The sequence below is a fragment of the Stomoxys calcitrans genome, chromosome 2 (genome assembly GCF_963082655.1).
Source record: "Stomoxys calcitrans chromosome 2, idStoCalc2.1, whole genome shotgun sequence".
Taxonomy (NCBI): domain Eukaryota; kingdom Metazoa; phylum Arthropoda; class Insecta; order Diptera; family Muscidae; genus Stomoxys; species Stomoxys calcitrans.
In genome coordinates, this window is record NC_081553.1 from 232,920,449 (window position 1) to 232,941,441 (window position 20,993).

General features: G+C 39.1%; 1 protein-coding gene and 1 long non-coding RNA gene across 3 annotated transcripts in view; one reads left to right on the plus strand and one right to left on the minus strand.

Moving 5' to 3' along the window:
* The window catches only part of LOC106094073 (neuroligin-4, Y-linked), a 368,403-nt gene that overhangs the window by 126,210 nt on the left and 221,200 nt on the right, over positions 1-20,993 (minus strand). For both annotated transcript variants that reach the window (XM_059363690.1, XM_059363691.1), the window contains one exon: positions 15,028-17,575. In XM_059363690.1, coding sequence (XP_059219673.1) covers positions 15,028-16,010 — 983 coding nt within the window. In that variant the 5' untranslated portion in view covers positions 16,011-17,575. The remainder of the gene's footprint in view (positions 1-15,027; positions 17,576-20,993) is intronic.
* LOC131995269 (uncharacterized) lies at positions 2,990-17,355 on the plus strand. The gene is made up of 3 exons (XR_009397337.1): positions 2,990-3,283; positions 3,390-3,733; positions 17,283-17,355. It is a non-coding gene; the product is annotated as an uncharacterized LOC131995269 (long non-coding RNA).

The following is a 20,993-nucleotide window of genomic DNA, read 5'->3' on the forward strand; positions in this document are numbered from 1 at the left end:
GCTTTTCGACATCCGTGTCGTGTATGGTTCATATCGTTTTATTTTTAGATATAGCTACTAAAAGGATTAATATTTTGTTCTACATAATTGAACAGTGACTTATAGTTATTAGACCACTCAATGTCCGTGCCGAATTTGGGTAAATAAGTTATCCAATTTTCTTCGGATTGTGACGAAAGGGGCTTTACATATATACCCGAGGTGGTGGGTATCCAAAGTTCGACCCGGCCAAATTAATGCCTTTTTACTTGTTTTTTTCTCAAGTCAAGTATTTGTCCAAAATTTCAAGCGGTTTGCTTCACGTACTTCGACCGTTATCGTGATTTCGACATACGGACGGACGGTCGGACATGGCTAGATCGAATCAGAAAGTCGAGATGATCCAGAAAATATGTACTTTAGTGGGTCGCAGATAAATAATTAAGGTGTTACAAACGGAGTGACTACATTAGTATATCTCTATCATATGGTGGTTGGTATACAAAATTGAATACACCTTTACGGTGCAAAGTCAAACACTTAAACGTGTAGGTTTGGTAAGGTTGAAAAGAGGGCGTGGTTATTAATCCGCCCCATGTCACTATGGACATATACCTTAGCCAATAATCGGCTCGTTGTGAGCTTTAAATACTAAAAAGGAATCTCGAAAAAGAGAATCTAAGTCAGGAATTTCGTGCTACTTACAAAATTCCTAATTGTTTTCAAGATGTACTAACTTTGTCATTCTTCTGTAACTCCAAGACCCCATAATGTGTATATTTTTTTATTCATAAAAGCATTATAGTCGTTCCATCCATGACCGACCATCCGCTTGTTTGTCTGTCAGTCCATCCGTCGGCAAAAAGCACCCTAACTATCGAACGAGTAAAGCTACTCACTTGAACTGATGCACAAATATTTGTCACAAACGTTTGTAAATTGCAAATTTGCCCATTAACATTACATCAAGGAACAGGGGGCAAAGTTTCTCACATATCAATAAAAGCTGTCCGATTCAAGTTTTAAGCTCAATATTAAGGGACCTCCTTTTTATAAACGAGTCCTAACGGCGGAGGAGATAATTGCAGCTGAAAATTGTTTCTGTTTCTATTCTCGCTAAGATTTGCATTCATCGTTATAGATGGGCATGTTAATTTCTGCGCAATGGCAGTTGGGAATGTAAGTGGGCTAAATCAATGTTTAAATATAGGTACCTTACAAGGTGACCGATTTGACTTCTTGAACCCGTAGAACTCGCAATTATTCTTTGATTTGGGAGTAATATCCGTTTGTAGCACCATATTGGGCATGGTTGGGAATAGAATGCAAAATGCACAATTAAACATGTAAAAGCGTGACAAGTTCGGCCGGGGCCGAATCTTATATACACTCCACAACGGATCGCATTTGTCGAGTTCTATGCACGGTATTTCTTTTAAGGCAAATATAGAATATTGAATAAGAACTGTGCTATTGGAGCTATATCAAGTTATAGTCCGATTCGCACCATAAATGAATACTGAACATTCTCGAAGTCATTGTGTAATATTCTAGTTCATTCGGATACGAATTGCGCCTTGTAGGGGCTGAAGAAGCAAAATCGGGAGATCGGTTTATACAGGAGCTATATCAAGCTATTGATCGATTCAGACCATATTAGACACGTATGTTAAAGGTCATGAGAGAAGCCGTTGTACAAAATGTTTGCCAAATCGGATGAGAATTGCGCCCTCTAGAGGATGATAATTGCGCCCTCAAGATGTCAAGATCCCAAATCGGTTTATATGGCTTCTACATCAGGTTATGTATCGATTTGCACCATACTTATCACAGTTATTGGAGGTCACAACAAAACGACTCATACAAAATTTGAGCCAAATCGGATGGAAGTTTCTCGCTCTACTGGCTCAAGAAGTCAAGACCTAAGATTGGTTTATATAACAGCTATACCAGATTATGAACCGATTTGAATCATACTTAGCACAGTTGTTGGAAGTGATACCAAAACACTAGGAGCAAAAGTTCATTCAAATCGGACGAGAATTGCGTCCTCTAGAGGCTCAAGAAATCAAGACCCCAGACAGACGGACCGACAGACGGACGGACTTGAATGAAATTAGTATACCCCCATCCTATGGAGGAGGGTATAATAAGTATTGGCTCATCCAGGTGCCAGATTAGCAAACAGGTGAATTGGTTTATATGAAAGCTTTATAATCCTACAGGTGATATAATTAAAAATATTATGGCGATATTGAAAAGATGAAAATTAAAAAAATAAACCCTTTACTCTGGCATTAACCTATGATTCTTGGAAAATCTATGGAGGGAGTGTTTAGCCCATTCCAATTTAGTGCCGTTTTTTTTCAAATTTGGCTTTTTAACATTGACGTCAGTGTTAACTGGTTTATCTCCATTTCATCTTTTCCGTTTTCTTTTCTTTGGCCTTTCCTGGAATTTTTAAAAATAAAACTTTTTTACTCATTATGCTATAAGGCTTAATGGGCAGATAGAGTTATTTAAAACAAATTCATTCGATGCTGTACTCCCTAAAGGTATTCCTTAGCAAACTTTAATGAAATTATTAAAAAAAAAACGCCGTGGTAAAGTAGCCCTCCATTCCCAAATTGGAAGAGTAATTTCTGGAATCAGAGACTTGAATGACTTTTCCCAAAATTCCTTTTCATAATGGTTTTTTCACAAAACGAAAGGATTGCCTGCCACGGCCATGTTTTGTAAATGTTTCCGTTTGATTGAAATTCATTGAGATGAAAAATTGTCTACCTTTTTGTAGGTTTTTCTTTATTTTGTAGAAAGTATAAAGAAAGACAAAACAACAACCCTGACATTTGTACAACTTCATTTGGAAAACCTTTGGCATTAGCCATGTTCTTAGAAGAACATAGTCTCAGGAAAACGAAAAACGCACGTGGATTTTATTTTTCTATCAAAGACTTAATTAAATTTATGTAAATGTCAACTAAAACACAATTATACTAACAAATTTTTTTTTTTCAAGTTTTTCTTGCTTTTCGCCCCTTCTTTGTTTTGAAAGGGTTATAAAAAATCAAAATTCGTCTTACACACCACCTAATGGCAGACAAAGAGAATATCAAAGAAAGAAGACATTAAGGGGAAGATCTAAAAGAAGCACCAATACAAAAGACTGAAGACTTTTCTTTTGGATTTAAATAAACTCTCTGAACATACCAAAAATGAGCTTAAAAAAACAAAACAAAGCAAAAGTAACCAAGAAGGCAGGGCTGCTGAACCGAGAACCCAAAGTATTTAAAACATTTTGTCGGTAAGGTTAATTTGCACCCTCTGCCAACTCCTTGCTCTGCCATGCCAGGGAAAGGACCAAAGAAACAGGTCCCCAAGCCAATGACAAAGTTTTATCCAATCCTTAGCATTCTCCTCTTCATAACGCAAATCCCCAAAAATTCCCTCTTGCCACATAAGTTCCTGCCGAGCGGTGGAGGGGGAGGGGGAGGAAAAGGTCGAGTGATGACTTGAAGGGGGTGGAAGTATAATCAGCAAATATATGTCAGGAAAAAAGTAACAAATAACTCAGGCCCTGTCAAAAGAGGAGATACATCAGCAGAGGTATCAAAAAACACCAAACAAAAAATTAGTTAAACAAAGAAAAACGAAGATGAATGACCAAAACGAGGACAGCATGGGGTTAAGAAGGCCACAAACTTAACTGAAACTTGACAAAACAGCCCAGCAAAAAGAAAAAAAAGACAAAAAGGTATTTATGATGAATTTTGTTAAGTATCATGCATTTTTCAAAACAACAATGGCCAACAAACACCAGCGCCGGGTGTAAGTCAACCAGCTGGGTAACACCTGCCAGCCATTTGAGGGTCCTTTAATGACGCCTCCACCTCTCACCATAATACACCATTCACCACCTATGGGTCATTTCTTTTGGGGTTAGCGCCAACACACCATTCCCTCCAAAAAGCGTTCATATTCATGAGTTAATTAATGCCCAAAATGCACAATGAATGAAGGGAAATGAGTTTTGGTGTAACTTTAAAAGCTAATAAATATTAATGGGTCTTTGTTGTTGCTGTTGCAACTATAAAATTCAAGTGCTCATACTTGGTAGGTGCTAATTTGGTTTAGCAACCTGGCCAAAAGGACAATTAACCAAAAAGTTTTGTTATCACTTGAACGCGTGGTCATATATAAACCGGCAGGCTATTCTTAATTCTACATTTAGGTGGGCATTTTCATCTTCGCCATTGCCATCTCAAACAGTTTATATGGTGACGACAATTTTTTTGATAGGCATTTTTATATATCAGAACACCCCAGGACCCAAAGGACTAACAACAACAACAACAAGGGCCAAAATGTGTGTATGTCTCCGCATAGTGTGGTGGGGAGAGGGGTGCATATTTGTAAATTGCCCATAAAATCAGGACATAGTTTAAGGTGTTATGGCGTCATATTTTATTTAGCACATCGTCGTTGAATATTAACCATATTCTTGGGTTATTAACATTGCCCAACGACGAGTTCACCAAGAACGGTTTTTCTAGTTTTATTGCCCCAAAAAGTATGGCACAAAATGGCTATGGCCTTCTTTATGGGTTGGAATGTAATCTTAAGTTTGATATCACATTTCTCTACTTTTAATTGGAACATAAAAGTATTTGTTAGGGCTTGTTAAAAAGGAAACTTAAGCGAGGTGTGCTCCTGGAAAATACAAGGTCTAGGAAATTTTTTAATTTACTATGAATTCGTTGAGGGCAACAATAGTTCAGCAGTGGTTTAGAGCAATAGGAAAGGGGTACGCTAATTTCGCCATTACGTTTGCAACACCTCGAAATATTCGTCTAATACCCCATGAAATCTTAATCGGCATTACATTTTAAGTCGATCTAGCCATTTCCGTCCGTCCGTCCGTCTATCGAAAGCATGCCAACTTTCGAAGGAGTAAAGCTAGTCGCTTGAAATTTGTATACCCACCACCGAAGGATGGGGCTATATTCATTTTGTCATTCCGTTTGCAACACATCGAAATATCCATTTCCGACCCTATAAAGTATATATACTCTTGATCAGGGTTAAAATCTAATACGATCTAGACATGTCCGTCCGTCTGTCTGTCTATCTGTTGAAATCACGCTACAGTCTTCAAAAATAAAGATATTGAGCTGAAACTTTTCACAAATATTTTTTTGTCCATAACCAGGTTAAGTTCGAAGATGGGCTATATCGGACTATATCTTCGATCGATCCGCCGATTTAGGGTCTTAGGCCCATAAAAGCCACATTTATTATCCGATTTTGCTTAAATTTTGGGGCAGTGAGTTGTGTTAGGCCCATCGACATCCTTCGTTAATTTGGCTCAGATCGGTCCAGATTTGGATATAGCTGCCATATAGACCGATTTCTTGATTTACGGTTTCGGGCCCATAAAATGCTCATTTATTGTCCGATGTCGCCGAAATTTGGGATAGTGAGTTAAGTTAAGCCCTTGACATACTTCTGCAATATCGCACAGATCGGTCCAGATTTGGATATAGCTGCCATATAGACCGATATCTAGGTTTTAGATTTTGGGGCCATAAAAGACGCATTTATTGTCCGATGTCGCTGAAATTTGAGACAGTGAGTTTGGTTAGGCTCTTCAACGTCCTTCTTTAATTTTGGCTAGATTGGTCAAGATTTGAATATAGCTGCCATATTGACCGATCTCTCGATTTAAGCTTTTGCGCCCATAAAAGAGGCATTTATTGTCCGATTTCGCCGAAATTTGGGACAGTGTTTTGTGTTACGCTCTTCGACATTCTTTTGCAACTTGGCCCAAATCCGTCCAGATTTGGATATAGCTGCCATGTAGACCGATATCTCGATTTAAAGTCTTGGCCCCATAAAAGGCGCATTTATAATCCGATTTCACTGAAATTTGAGATTGGTTTATTTTTAGATATAGCTAGTGTACTTATTAGTATTTGGTCCAAATCGGAACATATTTGGATATAACTGATATGGGACATAAGGTACGAAATTTTCAGCGAATTTTGATGAAAGGTGGTTTACATATATACCCGAGGTGGTGGGTATCCAAAGTTCGGCCCGGACGAACTTAACGCCTTTTTACTTGTTTACAAATACTTCATATCAGTGTAGGTCGGTTGGGATTTAAATGGGCCATATCGGCCCTTTTTTTATATAGCTGTCATATAAACCGATCTTGGATCTTGACTTCTTAAGCCGCCCTCTAGCGGCTTAATTCAATTCTTATCCAATTTGGCTGAAATTTCACGTGATGTGTTTTATTATGACCAACAAAGACCAGTATGGTTCAAATCGGTGAACCATCTGGGGATCTGGGGTCTTGACTTCTTGAGGGCGCAATTCCTATACAATTTTACTGAAATTTTTCATTAAGTGTTTTGTTGTGATTTCAAATAACTGTGCTTAGTATGGTTCGAATCGGTACATAACCTGTATATGTAACAAGTAAGAGCGTGCTAAGTTCAGCCGGGCCGAATCTTATATACCCTCCACCATGGATCGCATTTGACAAGCTCTTGAAACGGTATCTCGTTTTGGACAAACAAAGGGCAAAAGAAAAGAACAACATCAAGTTATGGTTCATTTCGGATCATAGTTAAACTGATTATTGGAGACCATAGTAGAAGTCATTGTGTAAAATTTCAGCCAAATCTAACAAGAATTGCGCTCTTTAGGGGCCGAAGAAGTAAAATAGGGAGATCGGTTTATATGGGAGCTGTATTAGGCTATAAACCGATTCATGCCATTTTCGACACGTATGTTAATGGGAGAAACCGTTGTACAAAATTTCAGTCAAATCGGATAATACTTGCGCCCTTGAAAGTCTCAAGAAGTCAAGATCCCATATCAGTTTATATAGCAGCTATATCAGGTTATGGACCGATTTGAACTATTGTTAGCACAGTTGTTGGAAGTCATAACAAAACACGTCATGCAATATTTCAGCCAAATCGGACACGAATTGCTCCCTGTAGAGGCTCAAGAAGTCAGGACCCCAGATCGGTGTATAAGGCAGCTATATCAGGTTATGGACCGATTTAACTATTGTAAGCACAGTATGACTAGATCGACTTAAAATGACATGGCGATCAAGAATACATATATACTTTCGAGCTGTTACAAACAGAATGACGAAATTAGTACACCCCCATCCTAATGTGGAGGGTATAAAAATGTTTAACAATTGTTATCCCCTTAGGTTGCATCAGACATTTTTGAAGTTTTTGGCCGTGTAAAACTTTTTTTCCAATGTGCTGTCGCTCTGTGTACGCAGTTTGGACACGGAAATGAAAATAAGATCCCTCATCATTTGAGTAAAACTCTAATAGGATAACATTCATTGATAAGAAATAAGTGTCCAGCTGTTGCTGATGACAGACAGATGTACAGATTTGGCTAGGGGGTTTTAGACTTTTATGACTTTGAAGGGTCAAAAATGTCGAATTAACACCGTGAATTAATGCCACAACAATACCATATACTCTCAATACCGTTGGTATCAATTTTTCCTTTGGTGTACCTCACCCTCGGCGGTGGGTATAAAAAATAGACTCACGAGTTATGGCCACCTTCTATCCACCTAGGTGCATAAATAAACATTAACCGACCTGGCTGGTGTAATCCCATCTGGACTACATGGCAATTTTCGAATTTGAAACTTTGAAAATGAGTTAAATACGGGTTTGCGTTAATATTCTCATTACGGCTAAATTGTTCAAATTAAATGCACTCAATTGTCAGAAGATAGACCAAAACCTAAAATAAATTTTGAATATTTGTTTCTCGGCTGCTAGCAAGGCGGTCATTGAGGGAACATTTTATTACATTCGAGTAGGGCTAGTCTATCTTTCAGGTGGTTGCGCAGCCTAATGAAATTCAATTCAATTTAAAAATCATTTTAATTTTGCCCCATATTACATTACACTTTGTTCAATTTCTGCATTGCAAATTGCTTTCTGCGCGCCAGCCACAAAACTCTTGAAATCTCATTATTTTGTAACAGCAGCCAAGACAGAGCCATCCACCACTTTCAACATGCGCTTGCCCACCACCATCCCCGCCCCCCGTGCCCACCTTGGAAGCCTAGATGTTTGTATTACTTTTTTCCACTTTTACACCGAGTCAATGCTTAGGGCTGTATGGGGATGGCAATACCGCAACTGAGTTCAGCAAAAGATTAAGGCTCTACGCCTTTTTCATTTCAACGCATAATTTGATGCGATGAACAGACAATTTTCATATTTCTTGATGGCAAGAAATTTCAGCGTTAAGTCTTGTTTTCCACTGCCCCAAAGTGAATTTTTTAACAGGCTGTGCTGCTCTGTAGGAGGCCTAACCATAACAGAGTCAGGAGATGGGCTTATGAAAGTGGCGGCCATTTCCTTGGCAGTCAGTTTTTTTTTACGAACGCATTCATTAAGATTTTATTAGAACAGTCGTTAACTCCAAGTTTCCTTTTTATGGCTAAACCATGCACTGTGTCCAAACACTGGGAAAGGGGACGAGGGGGTTCTTTAGGTACTAAAACTTGTAATTGAAAGGGTGCAACAACCAATTTCAAGCGAATCAAGCAAAAGAAATAAAAAAGGAAGACAAGACCAGACCAGCCAAAATCCATGGCATCCATTAGACGCATCAAGATGCTGTCCATTAAAGACTTAACCAAATGAGTATTTATGTGGAGGAGCATGCCAACTACGAACAAGAGTTTATGTCGGGAATTTTACACTTCGTTTATGATTGAGCTGCCCGAGTGTCGTTTACTGAGCTTTTCTGCTTTACCGGTCACAATATATCGTGCCCAACAGCGTGCCAAAAAATGGAATTCAGGAAAGGCTAAAAAAAACGGACCGAGTTGACTTAATATTACTCTAAATATCTGTCTTTTGCACCTAGTTGGTGATTTACTTCCCATGAAACGTAGTAGCACCATCCATGAGCAGTAAGAGGAATTTATATAAAAAATATATTAAAATGTAAAGAATTATGGTGGGATTCTGGATGTCTGACTCATAGACTAAATATAAGTCAGACATAGCTATAAGACTCGAGTCGATGGGGGAGTACATAGATATGAGGTAAGAGGAGGCCATACCATCGCATGATACTCCGTTATCGAGGTGCCAATTGAAAATTTGGATGGATTTCGCATCGCGTGTCTGAGACGACACTTGAGGGATAGTGTCAGACACTGTTGCCAGCACGGTCTTGGGTTGACGGGGCTCTGGTATTGCTTTATGTAAGTTCATGGTATATGGTAAGGTAGAGAACAGAACTCGGTCTGGGGGTCTTTATTGAGGACCCAGGTACCGAGAACTGGACTATAACAGCCCGGACGGTATGTCAACGACCAGTTTTCGCAACCAAAAGAGCTAGCGGTACGATACCACACTTGCATAATCTTAGGGGCATACAGGTTAGCTGACACCTTAAAATGTGCTACCAACTTAAAAAACCAAATTTTTTGAGTGTGAAAACATTTTCTAATGACCAAAATGTTAAAAATGTTTAGAGGTAACTCACATTTCAGCATATAATCTCTTTTGCTCTATCTGACCACCTTTTGCCTACACCATTGCTCTGAGTCGGTCAAATCGCGAGTGCATTTCTTAATAATGGATTTCTTCAGCGCATTCAAACTGGCAAACGCATCAAGTCATCCGTTTGTAACTTTTCGATATTTTGGTCTGAGACCCATTCTCCTTTCTTCTTATATATAAAAAAAAGTTTATGCTTGTTTGTTCTGTGTAGACTCAAAAAGGGATTTTCTTGAATATTTCACAGATGAAGCAGGATGGTCCCTTGTCGAAAATAGCGTACTTCATTCTGTGAAATCTTAAGGGGGCGTACTCTCCTCCTTGGCGAAAATAGGGTACTTCATTCTGTGAAATCTGAAGGAGGCGGACTTACCATATGCCAGGTCTCAGAAATGAGTATGGCGATCCAAACGAAATTTTGTTTGCACTCTTACACTAACCCAAATACTAAAATTTGGAGTGTGGTACCTGACTCAAAACCCCCAAACTGGATAGATTGGCCAATCATGGCAATATGGAATTTAAATTGAAATGTTTTTATACCCACCACCGAAGGATGGGGGTATATTCATTTTGTCATTCCGTTTGAAACACATCGAAATATCCATTTCCGACCCTACAAAGTATATATATTCTTGATCAGCGTAAAAATCTTAGACGATCTAGACATGTCCGTCCGTCTGTCTGTTGAAATCACGCTACAGTCCTTAAAAATAGAGATATTGAGCTGAAACTTTGTACAGATTCTTTTTTTGTCCATAAGCAGGTAAAGTTCGAAGATGGTCTATATCGGACTATATCTTGATATAGCCTCCATATAGACCGATCCGCCGATTTAGGGTCTTAGGCCCATAAAAGCCACATTTATTATCCGATTTCGTTGAAATTTGGGATGGTGAGTTGTGTTGGGCCCTTCGATTTCCTTCGTTAAGATTTGGATATAGCTGTCATATAGACTGATCCTCTGATTAAAGTTCTTAGGCCCACAAAAGCCATATTTATTATCCGATTTTGATGAAATTCGGGACAGTGAATTGTGTTAGGCCCATCGACATCCTTCGTCAATTTGGCCCAGGTCAGTACAGATTTGGATATAGCTGCCATATAGACCGATTTCTTGATTTAAGGTTTTGGGCCCATAAAATGCTCATTTATTGTCCAATGTCGTCGAAATTTGGGACAGTGAGTTATGTTAAGCCCCTTGACATACTTGTGCAATTTTTGCCAGATCGGTCCAGATTTAAATATAGCTGCCGTATAGACCGATATCTAGGTTTAAGGTTTTGGGGCCATAAAAGATGCATTTATTGTGACAGTGAGTTTAGTTAGGCGCTTTCACGTCCTTCTTCAATTTTGCTCAGATCGGTACAGATTTGAATATAGCTGCCATATAGACCGATCTCTCGATTTAAGGTTTTGGGCCCATAATGTGTTGATAATAGAAAGCATATCTGGTATCCAATGAAAGTAAATTTTTCAGGGCCGCCCTATGCCAAAAAAACCCAAACCTGATATATTTACCTACCATGGCAATATGTGGCTCAAATGAACAGTATTTGGGTGTAGAGCTCGAATATGTTATCTATTTTCAGGGTCATGAGTCTGGGTGTCCATCCCACCTCTTAAACATCACCAAACCGAACATATTAACCTACCATGGCAATATGAGATTGCAATGAAATGGAGTAGAGCACGAATTGGATAACCACATTCAGAGTGAAACGTTTGAGGGACCGTTCGATAATAGAGAGCTCAAATAAAATATATTGGAGAGTGAAAGAAGGCGCAGCGTAGCGAGATTGGTCCAGCTAATAAGGTGTACATATTTTTGATCGTCTTGACATTCTGAGTCGATCTAACTATGTGCGCCCGTCTGTCGTAATCGCAATAGTGGTCGAACGAATAACGGTATTCGGTTTCTAGAGTCTCTAGAAGCCTTAGGTTTTATCCTATTTGGCTTGAGTTTGGTTTGAGTTTTGTAAGAGTTTTGGTTAGAGTTTGTCGCTCACAGCTCTCCATAACATTACTTGAAATGAATAATTACTTCGGATGCCGTTCGTATTATATTTGTGTTTATGAATTGTCCTTCAAGTCAAAGAAGACGATGTTCACAATATTCGTGCAAGCGCACCAACTCTTTTAGTCTTTCGAGTATACATTTTTTTTTTGCTTTGGTGTAAGATTGTGTACCTTTTGAAACTTGAGACCGCATTATATGTTGCATTGTTTCACGGAATATTTTCAGATCTTAAACTATTTTATTGCCACTACGGCGTAGATTTCGTTGAACTCGATCCTTCACTCACTGACACAAATCTTGGTGATTTTTAGGTACGTCGTTGTCCACAAACTACCCAGGGTGTGTCAACTATATAAGCTGGAGGAAACTGCTACATAAATCTCAAAATTTCATACCTGTGGTAAGAAAAACTGAAGAAGATAGCAAAATGTAACATCCCCTCCAAATACTTCGCCCTACTAGTAGGTTTTTTAAATGAAGAAAAATTGCTCCAATTCAACCAAATTCTTCACTAAGAGTTGGGCGCGTGCCTAGACATATGGCAACACATTCTTCATCCCACAAGTACAAATTATATTTTTTTACTATTGGGTTGCCCAAAAAGTAATTGCAATTTTTTTTAAAGGAAGGTAAATGCATTTTTATTAAAACTTAGAATGAACTTTAATCAAATATACTTTTTTACACTTTTTTTCTAAAGCAAGCTAAAAGTAACAGCTGATAACTGACAGAAGAAAGAATGTAATTACAGAGTCACAAGCTGTGAAAAAATTTGTCAACCAAATATTTAATTGATTATTTAATGGACCGCAACGCAAGTTATGTTCATGCTTTTCAATAAAATATTCTTTTTATGGTAGGGCACAAAATATTTTGTAGAAAATTAAAATTATTTAAGTGTGGTTCTTTAGCTAGAATTCTTGCTTTGCAGTACATCAGGGCAACTGCTTGTGAAAATTCATTCCCATCATATTCCAGATTCATGTTAATAATATTCTTAATAACTGGCAAATAATTGTAGTTTGAGTATTTCGCAATCCTGTGTGTTGTGGCAATGATGACAACTCTGCACTCAAGACACAGCATGCACACGCACAATCATAAGCTCTTATTTTTCCCCAAAGCGCCCAGGGCATTTTGTGCTTTCCCCAAAATGAAAATGTTCCAGGGAAATTAATAACAGAAATCTCATTTGGAGCAGCACAATTCATTTTTGGAATTGCACCATACCATTTCGTGCAGATGCTGTTGGCAAACTCTTGTGGTGGTGCTACTGTTTGTGAGTGGTTGTGGGCTAAAAATACAAATCGTACGACTTCAACTTTAATTTCTAAAATTCAATTAAATTCCTTTAGCTGACGGTTAAACTAATATAAACCTAAATTAAATTCTAAATACAAGAAATCATTTCGTTTATTTTAATATGCGATGTGATGAGAAAAGTAATTTTTTCATTCTTCCTTCTGGGGTTGCTGTATATAATTGTCTAATTGAGACATTTCTTTTAAGAATGAAGAAGCGATTCGGTGGGAGAAAATATCGTCTGTATACACATAGGACAAATGTTATATGCTGCGCAACTACTGTGGTACATGATATTATAACTTAGTGCATTTGTTTGAAACACCCACAAGGTGATAGACTCATTGATAGGTACACCGATCGACTCAGAATCACTTTCTGATTTGATTTAGATATGTCCGTCTGTCTGTCCGTTTGTCTGCTTGTCTATCTGTCAGCCTGTCTGTCTGTCTTTCTGTCTGTCCGTCTGTCTGTCTGTCCGTCTGCCTGTCCGTCTGTCTGTCCGTTTGTCTGTCCGTTTGTATGTCCGTCCGTCTGTCTGTCTGTCTGTCTATCCGTCTGTCTGTCTGTCCGTCTGTCTGTCCGTCTATCTGTCTGTCTGTCCGTCTGTCTGTCCGTCTGTCTGTCCGTCTGTGTGGCCGTCTGTCTGTCCGTCTGTCTGTCAGTCTGTCTGTCCGTCTGTCTGTCCGTCTGTCTGTCCGTCTGTCTGTCCGTCTGTCTGTCCGTCTGTCTGTCCGTCTGTCTGTCCGTCTGTATGTCCGTCTGTCTTTCCTTCTGTCTGTCCGTCTGTATGTCCGTCTGTCTTTCCGTCTGTCTTTCCGTCTGTCTGTCCGTCTGTTTGTCCGTCCGTGCGTCCATCTGTCTGTCCATATTAATTTGTGTACAAAATACAAGTCGTTGTAATACCCAGAAGCAAGAGAGATAGACTCATTGACAAGTATAAGGATCGTCTCGGAATCACTATCGGTTTTTATTTAGCTATGTCTGCTTGTCTCTCTGTCTGTCTGTCCATGTTAATTTGTTAGCATATTTCAGGTCAAAATTTTCTTCTGATCATCTACAAATTTGAAATCGGCACTTTTTGGCCTAGAGTTTTTTTGAAACTGGAAAAATTCGGTTCAGATTTGAATATAGCTCCCATATATATGTTGGTCGGATTTAAACTTGTATTCAACTCTTATATATAAAATTCAATTTGTATTTGTTTGTTTGTTCCGTATAGACTCAAAAACGGCCTAACCGATTACCTTGAAATGTTCACAGATTGTGTAGTTTGGTCTGGAACGAAACATAGGCTATATAATATTTTTTAATGGGGAGGGGGACGGACCCTCCCCCTAACCCCAAAAGTACTAACCAAATATAAAAGTGGACCGATCGGGACAATATGGGATTCAAATGAAAGGTATTCAAGGTTAGACTACGAATTTCATAATTAAAGTTGGGTCCAAGTACCTAGGGGGCCGCCCCAGCCCCATAATCCATTTAAATAGGTTTATTTGTCGATCATGACAATATGGGACTCAAACGAAAGGCATTCAGGAGCAGATTACAAATATGGTCAGCAAGAAGAAACAAGCTTTATAATTTATTGGTGATGGAAGGGGGCGGACCCTCCCCGTTACCCTCCCGTTACCCCAAAAACACCACCCAAACTCAAAAATGGACCGATAATATGGGTATCAAATGAAAAGTGTGCGGGAGTAGATAACGAATCTGGCATACAAATTCATGTTAAAGTATAGAGGATCACCCCACTCCCTCAAAAACGGGTATTGGGTATTGAAGGGAAGGTTATTGAAACTGTTGGTTTATTTAAATAGGGTATTTTAGTATTTCAATTCTCTGATGTTTCCAAATTTAAACCAAATCCAATCCAAAACAATCCTTCTCTCTGCCAATGTGGAAAAAAGGCAATGGTGAATTATTAGGCTACCACTGGATTCACTTTATCAAGAGGCGAACACCAATACCCATTAAATCATTGACTGAAACAAACAAACCGACACACACACTCTGGCTCGCTAGCTCACTTAAACGGATGTATGGTGAAGCCTAAAGACCATAATTTACATCGGTTGTAAAAGTTACACTGGCTTGTGGGCTTGGTAAAATGTGCAAGGGCTGCCTGTAGTGAGTATATGAACTTACCTGTCTGCCTTTCTGACGCCTGACCACATGGCTGCCGATACAGGTGGCATAAATCGCAAATTACCGACAGGTGGCGATGCATACGGAATGCCGCGATACGCTTCGACCGGATCTAAATGGCGGCCATCTAATTGTACAATTACGCCCGATAAGGCTCCGTTGCGTGTGTGGATAATACGCGATGAAAGTTGTGAGGGCAATTGGTCATGTTGTTGTTGGTTATTGTTGTTGTTGCTGTACTGGCGACTGCTGCGAGAATTCGATGATGATGACGACGACGACGACGACGATGAAGATGATGATAACGATGAGCCCGAAGAGGACGAGGAGGAGGATGTTGCTGATGACGAAGACGATGAGGATGTTAATGATGATGAGGAACTAGAACTACCCGACCCGCCTATTGCTGTTAAAGCTAATGATGGGACTGCATTTACATTTGACCCCGTCATCAGGGAAGATGATGAGGAGGACGATGTGGCGGCTGATGATGACGACGACGACGACGAGGAAGATGTTGATGTTGTTGTAGTGGAGGCGGCTGCTATTAAAGCTGATGTCCTTAAGCTTAAATTGTTATTGTTGTTGTTGTTATTGCTACTGGTATTGCTATTACCATTCATAGCGGAGAAGGATGAAGCCGAGACAATGCTACCGTGTGGCCCCGACATCACGCATATCACAATCAACAACCAAGCTATGGGCAGTGGTATTCGTTTCTGTTGAAGGTGGTAGTGACTGTGATTGTGATGATGATGATGGTGGTGAGTTTGAGGTTGTTGCAGCAACTGCTGCTGCTGCCGTCTCTGCTGGTGCTTTGGGTCTTTTGTCGTTGGGCAACAACTGAGTTTTCTTCGACTGTGCTTGGGCTGTAGTCGGGTCGGCGAGGTGGTCTTCTTCAGTACAGCAGGTGTGATAAATTGTATGACGTCTCTCAGTGTGGTGCGTCGTTGTCGTTGCATGCCATGATGCAACATAGTCATTATGCCTCAGACGCCAATCGGTTGCATAGGCAACCGCTTTTGTGGACTTGAAGGCAATTTTCGTAAGTTGTGGGTGGTTGGCTGCAACGTCGTTTTGAATTTTATTGTTTCGCTGTTGTTGCTCTTATAGTAAAGTAGAGAAATCGTTGTTTCTTTCTGTCTTTTGTTATGGTGAGATTGATGTTTCTGTTGTTCTCGTGAAAAGGCTAGGCTGCTACTGCTGCTGCCATTGTGTCTATGCTCTAATTAAATTTCTCTTCGGCATTGTTGTTGCTGCTCTTCAAGTCTTTGCACAAGTCTTTTTTTTGTGCTGCATGAATTTATGAATGTTTTATTCTATCTCCCCCTCTAACACCCACTTTGCTGCTCTCCTCCCTATCAGTCAGCCAAAGAGGGCATTTAAAATTTCAATTATATTTTCTAGTATGGTTGTCTGCTGCCAATCTTGACATACACTTACACATGTGAATTGCTCTCAACACTCATACGCAGGGTGGTAGGATGTATATGTGGAGTAAGAATGTTTGTGTGTGCTCAGTTTTACTTCGCTGGAAGCGCGTTAAGCACTTAGCATTTTCTTTTTTCTTCACTTCTACAAGGGCCACTTAACGGGAAGATCTTTTTAGCTGTGTTCTCTGTGTCTCTTTAAGCCCTGTTTTTGTTTGTCTTGGTTGCTCCCTTTCACTTCGTATGAGGCTTCCTGGCATTCAAATGCAGAAAACAACAGCACTCCGGCATGGCTCTTCTCAAGGGGGTGATGGTGGTTGTAAAGTTCTGCAGCCGCATTGCGATTTTCGTCATCATCTCAGGAATCTGAATATTCCTCGGAAAACGCATCAAACTGACATCTTTATGGTCGTGGTTTTGTGATAGTTGGATGAATGCAAGGAGATAAAAGTGGCTGTTGTTCCTGCTGCTGTTTTCTCCTTTTCTTTACATTCATGTGCAACCAGTGCGTCACTTGTATGCCATATGTGTGGCAGGGAGATACATTTCGCTAAAGCCTTTATTCGACAGTCTAACAGTAAAAACTTTTCACGTTTTCCTTAAAAACACTTTTTGCATCCAAGTTGGTAGTGGCTTGGAGTAAGGTTTTAAACTCGATATTGCCTACATTTGTTGGGAACCAGATTTTTTTTTAGATTTTGCGATGACAAGATTTCCCCGCTTTTATTCAGTTGTTGCTTTCGCTGATTCTTTTTTTTTTTTTTGCTTTCTGCTTCCTTTGTGTGCTTTCCTTTCTACGTTTTTTTTTCTTTTCTTCTCTTACAGGTGTGTCCTCCAAGCAGTTAAGCACTCACACTCATGTGTGCTTGTGCTTTGTTCTTGAGACGAGGTGTGTTAGGTTAGAGACAATATGAGTGTGTTGCGTCAGAATAATCTGCTGCAGGCCTACAGGCAATGTGGCATTTTATGAGCAACTTTAGATTGGCATTCTTCTTCGGTCGGCGTGTTTAAATTAACAATGCCTTCGTTGTTCAAAATCCAAATGCAAAGGAGGCTCAGCATTGCACTCAGCAAACACCACCATGGACCATTGTTGACACAACAGTATTGTTAGCCACCTGTAAAGGAGAATGAAATTTAAGTGCATTAATAAAGTGTAAGTTTTGTAAACTTTGTTAGTTGGATCTATTTGTTTGAGGAAAATTAAAATTGGTTAGGACAATGATTTCGCAGGCGTTTGTTTACAACTGGCAAAAATGAATTTTGTAAGTGGGTCGAGTTAGAACACAGCCATAACATAGATATACTAAAGTATTGAAGAATAACCAAAAACAAGTAAAAAGGCGTTAAGTTTGGATAAGTACGAGTCATTGTTCAATTGTGCATAAAAAAATATTGGTCTTTTTACTAGTCTAACATAAGTCACTGTGTCAAATTTCAGTGAAATCGGATTATAAATGCGCCTTTTATGGGGCCAAGACTTTAATTCGAGATATCGGTCAACATGGCAGCTATATCCAAATCTGGACCGATTAGGGCCACAATGCAGAAGAATGTCAAGGGGTTCAACTTAACTCACTGACCCAAATTTCAGCGACATCGGACAATAAATGCGCCTTTTATGGGCCTAAAACCCTAAATCGGAGGATCGGTCTATATGGCAGCTATATCCAAATCTGGACCGATCTGAGCCAAATTGACGAAGGATGTCGAAGGGCCTAACACAACTCTCTGTCTTGAATTTCAGCAAAATTGGATAATAAATGTGGCTTTAATGGGCCTAAGACCCTAAATCGGAGGATCGGTCTATATGGCAGCTATATCCAAATCTGGACCGATCTGAGCCAAATTGGCGAAGGATTTCGAAGGGCCTAACACAACTCAATTCCCAATTTTCAGCCAAAGCGGATAATAAATATGGCTTTTATGGGCCTTAGACCCTAAATCGGCCGATCGGTCTATATGGGGGCTATATCAAGATATAGTCCGATATAGACCATCTTCGAACTTAACCTGGATAAAAAAATAATCTGTGCAAAGTTTCAGCTCAATATCTCCATTTTTGAAGACTGTAGAGTGATTTCAACAGACAGACGGACGGACATGACTAGATCGTCTTAGATTTTTAAGCTGATCAAGAATATATATACTTTATAAGGTCGGAAATGGATATTTCGATGTGTTGCAAACGAAGTGACAAAATGAATATACCCCCATCCTTCGGTGGTGGGTATAAAAAGAATAAAAGAAAAGATTTGCTCTGATATTAGAGCATCAAACCACGTCATGCAAAATTTCATTCCAATCGGATAAGAATTGCGCCCCATAGAAGCTCAAGAAGTCAAGACCCCAGATAGGTTTATATGACAGCTATATCGGGTTATAGACCGATTTCAACCAAACTCAGTGCAGTTGTTGGAAATCATAATTGAACACCTCATGAAAAATTTCAGCCAAATCGGATAAGAATTGTGCCCTCTAGCGGCTCAAGAAGTCAAAATCCTAGATCGGTTTATATGACAGCTATATCAAAACGTGGACCGATATATCCCATTTACAATCCCAACCGACCTACACTAATAAGAAGTATTTGTGCAAAATTTCCAGCGGCTAGGTTTACTCCTTCGAAAGTTTGCATACTTTCGACAGACTGACGGACTGATGGACGGACATGGCTAGATTGACATAAAATGTCACGACGATCAAGAATATAAATATTTTATGGGGTCTCATGACTCATGAATGACGAAATTAGTATACCGCCTTTGGTGGAGGGTATAAAAACGATCTATACTCATGGGAAATATTTGTGAAAAATTTCAAGAGCCTAGCTATGGAGTATACATATTTCGTCATTCCGCTTGTAACACCTCGAAATATACGTCAAAGACCCCATAAAGTATATATATTCCCGATAGTCATGGCATTTTAATTCAATTTAGCCATTACATTACTTCTTATTATTGTAGGTTGGTAATGATTGTAAATGGGCCAAATCGCTCCATGTTTTTATGTATCTGATCTCCCGATTTGACTTCTTGGGCTTCTAAGTGTGAAACTTTTCAATTCAACATATCAAAAGTTAGCCCCAAACGTTGCATTATTCAACATAACTAACTTTGTTTATTGTAAACCTTTTAGCAACTTCGCCTACGGTTGCAGGACTATTCTTTTTATGTAGAACCCACAACTATTTAATGGCAAATGGGACTAATGAGTATTCTCTTGTATCTCTCCTACTAGAAAGAATGAGTATCAGAGCGTACAGAGTAGTAATGGGCGAAAATACTCAAACTATTGCACTACAACAACACCTGTATTTGTACGCAAGAAAATAATCCCAAGCAACCCCATGAACTTGCAAATAATTGCTGTTCTGTGCTTACCAAAGGAATAGACATATTCTCACACACAACATTTTTTCCTTTTTTTTTTTGACTGAGAAAAGAGTTGTCAGAATTTCGAGTAGTTCGGTCGAATGCAACATTAGAGCAACAGACAAAAGGCTGCCAGGTACAAGAAAACACAATAAGAATTTATAAGGCACATACATGGTTTGGTAATATTTTTCCCGAAAAAATTACTCATATGAGGGTAAAAAAAATTTTTTATTTGTTACAAATTCTTGCAAGAATTTATCGCAAAAAAAGAACTTTCATCTTGAACAAAGTCCAAGCTTTTCACGAAAGAAGTTTACTTATCGAAGATTTCATTTATTTGAAACGAATTAACGTGGTAAGTATAAAAACGAAACAGGTTTAGACAAAAGAAAAGCCAATTCTTCCTAAACATCCCTGAACAAATATCCCTAAAAAGATCAAATAACGATTTGAGTAAAAACTTTATCGTACAAAGTTTCAGCCTATTATACAATTTTATCTGGCGTAAAATAAACCATCAGTATAAACGTAAATGCTCCATTTAAGGAAATCTTTCAAATATGGCTGCTGCAGAATCTAACCTTACCTGCTAATGAGGGTTTCCTTCAAATTAGAAAAAAAAACTCAAGTGATAATAAAAAAAAAAACAAATCTCCAATTTTTTATGCTTCTCATTTTTAAATTGCAGAACATTACCTACTTTGTTTCCCTCTTTGCACAACTGGATCAATTGTCTTAGAAGTGTAACAGCTTTGCCAAGAGATGCGCAATGGCGTACTTAAGGTAAATTATTTCCTGCCATTAATGTAATTTACTTGTTTTGTCTAAAACCTGCCTCTAAGACAACATCATTATGTCTGCGCAAGTTGGCGTGCATGTGCCAAAACTAGAAAAAGCAAAAGAGAAAAACCGATGGCAAACTTGGCCAGAATAGTGGCAACGGCAGAAAGGTGGTGACGACATTAGCCCGCAGGCAAAAAAACAGAAAACACAGAAAAGAAGAAGTACCCCTACATGCGCTTAGAAATAATCTTCCAGACATACAGGCATCACTGAATAGATAGACATTGGATGTTGCTACCCTTACTTACCCTTCGGAGCCATCCCCCATTCTACCAAAGCTTGCTACTGTCCTAGATGTTGTTGCAGTAACTGT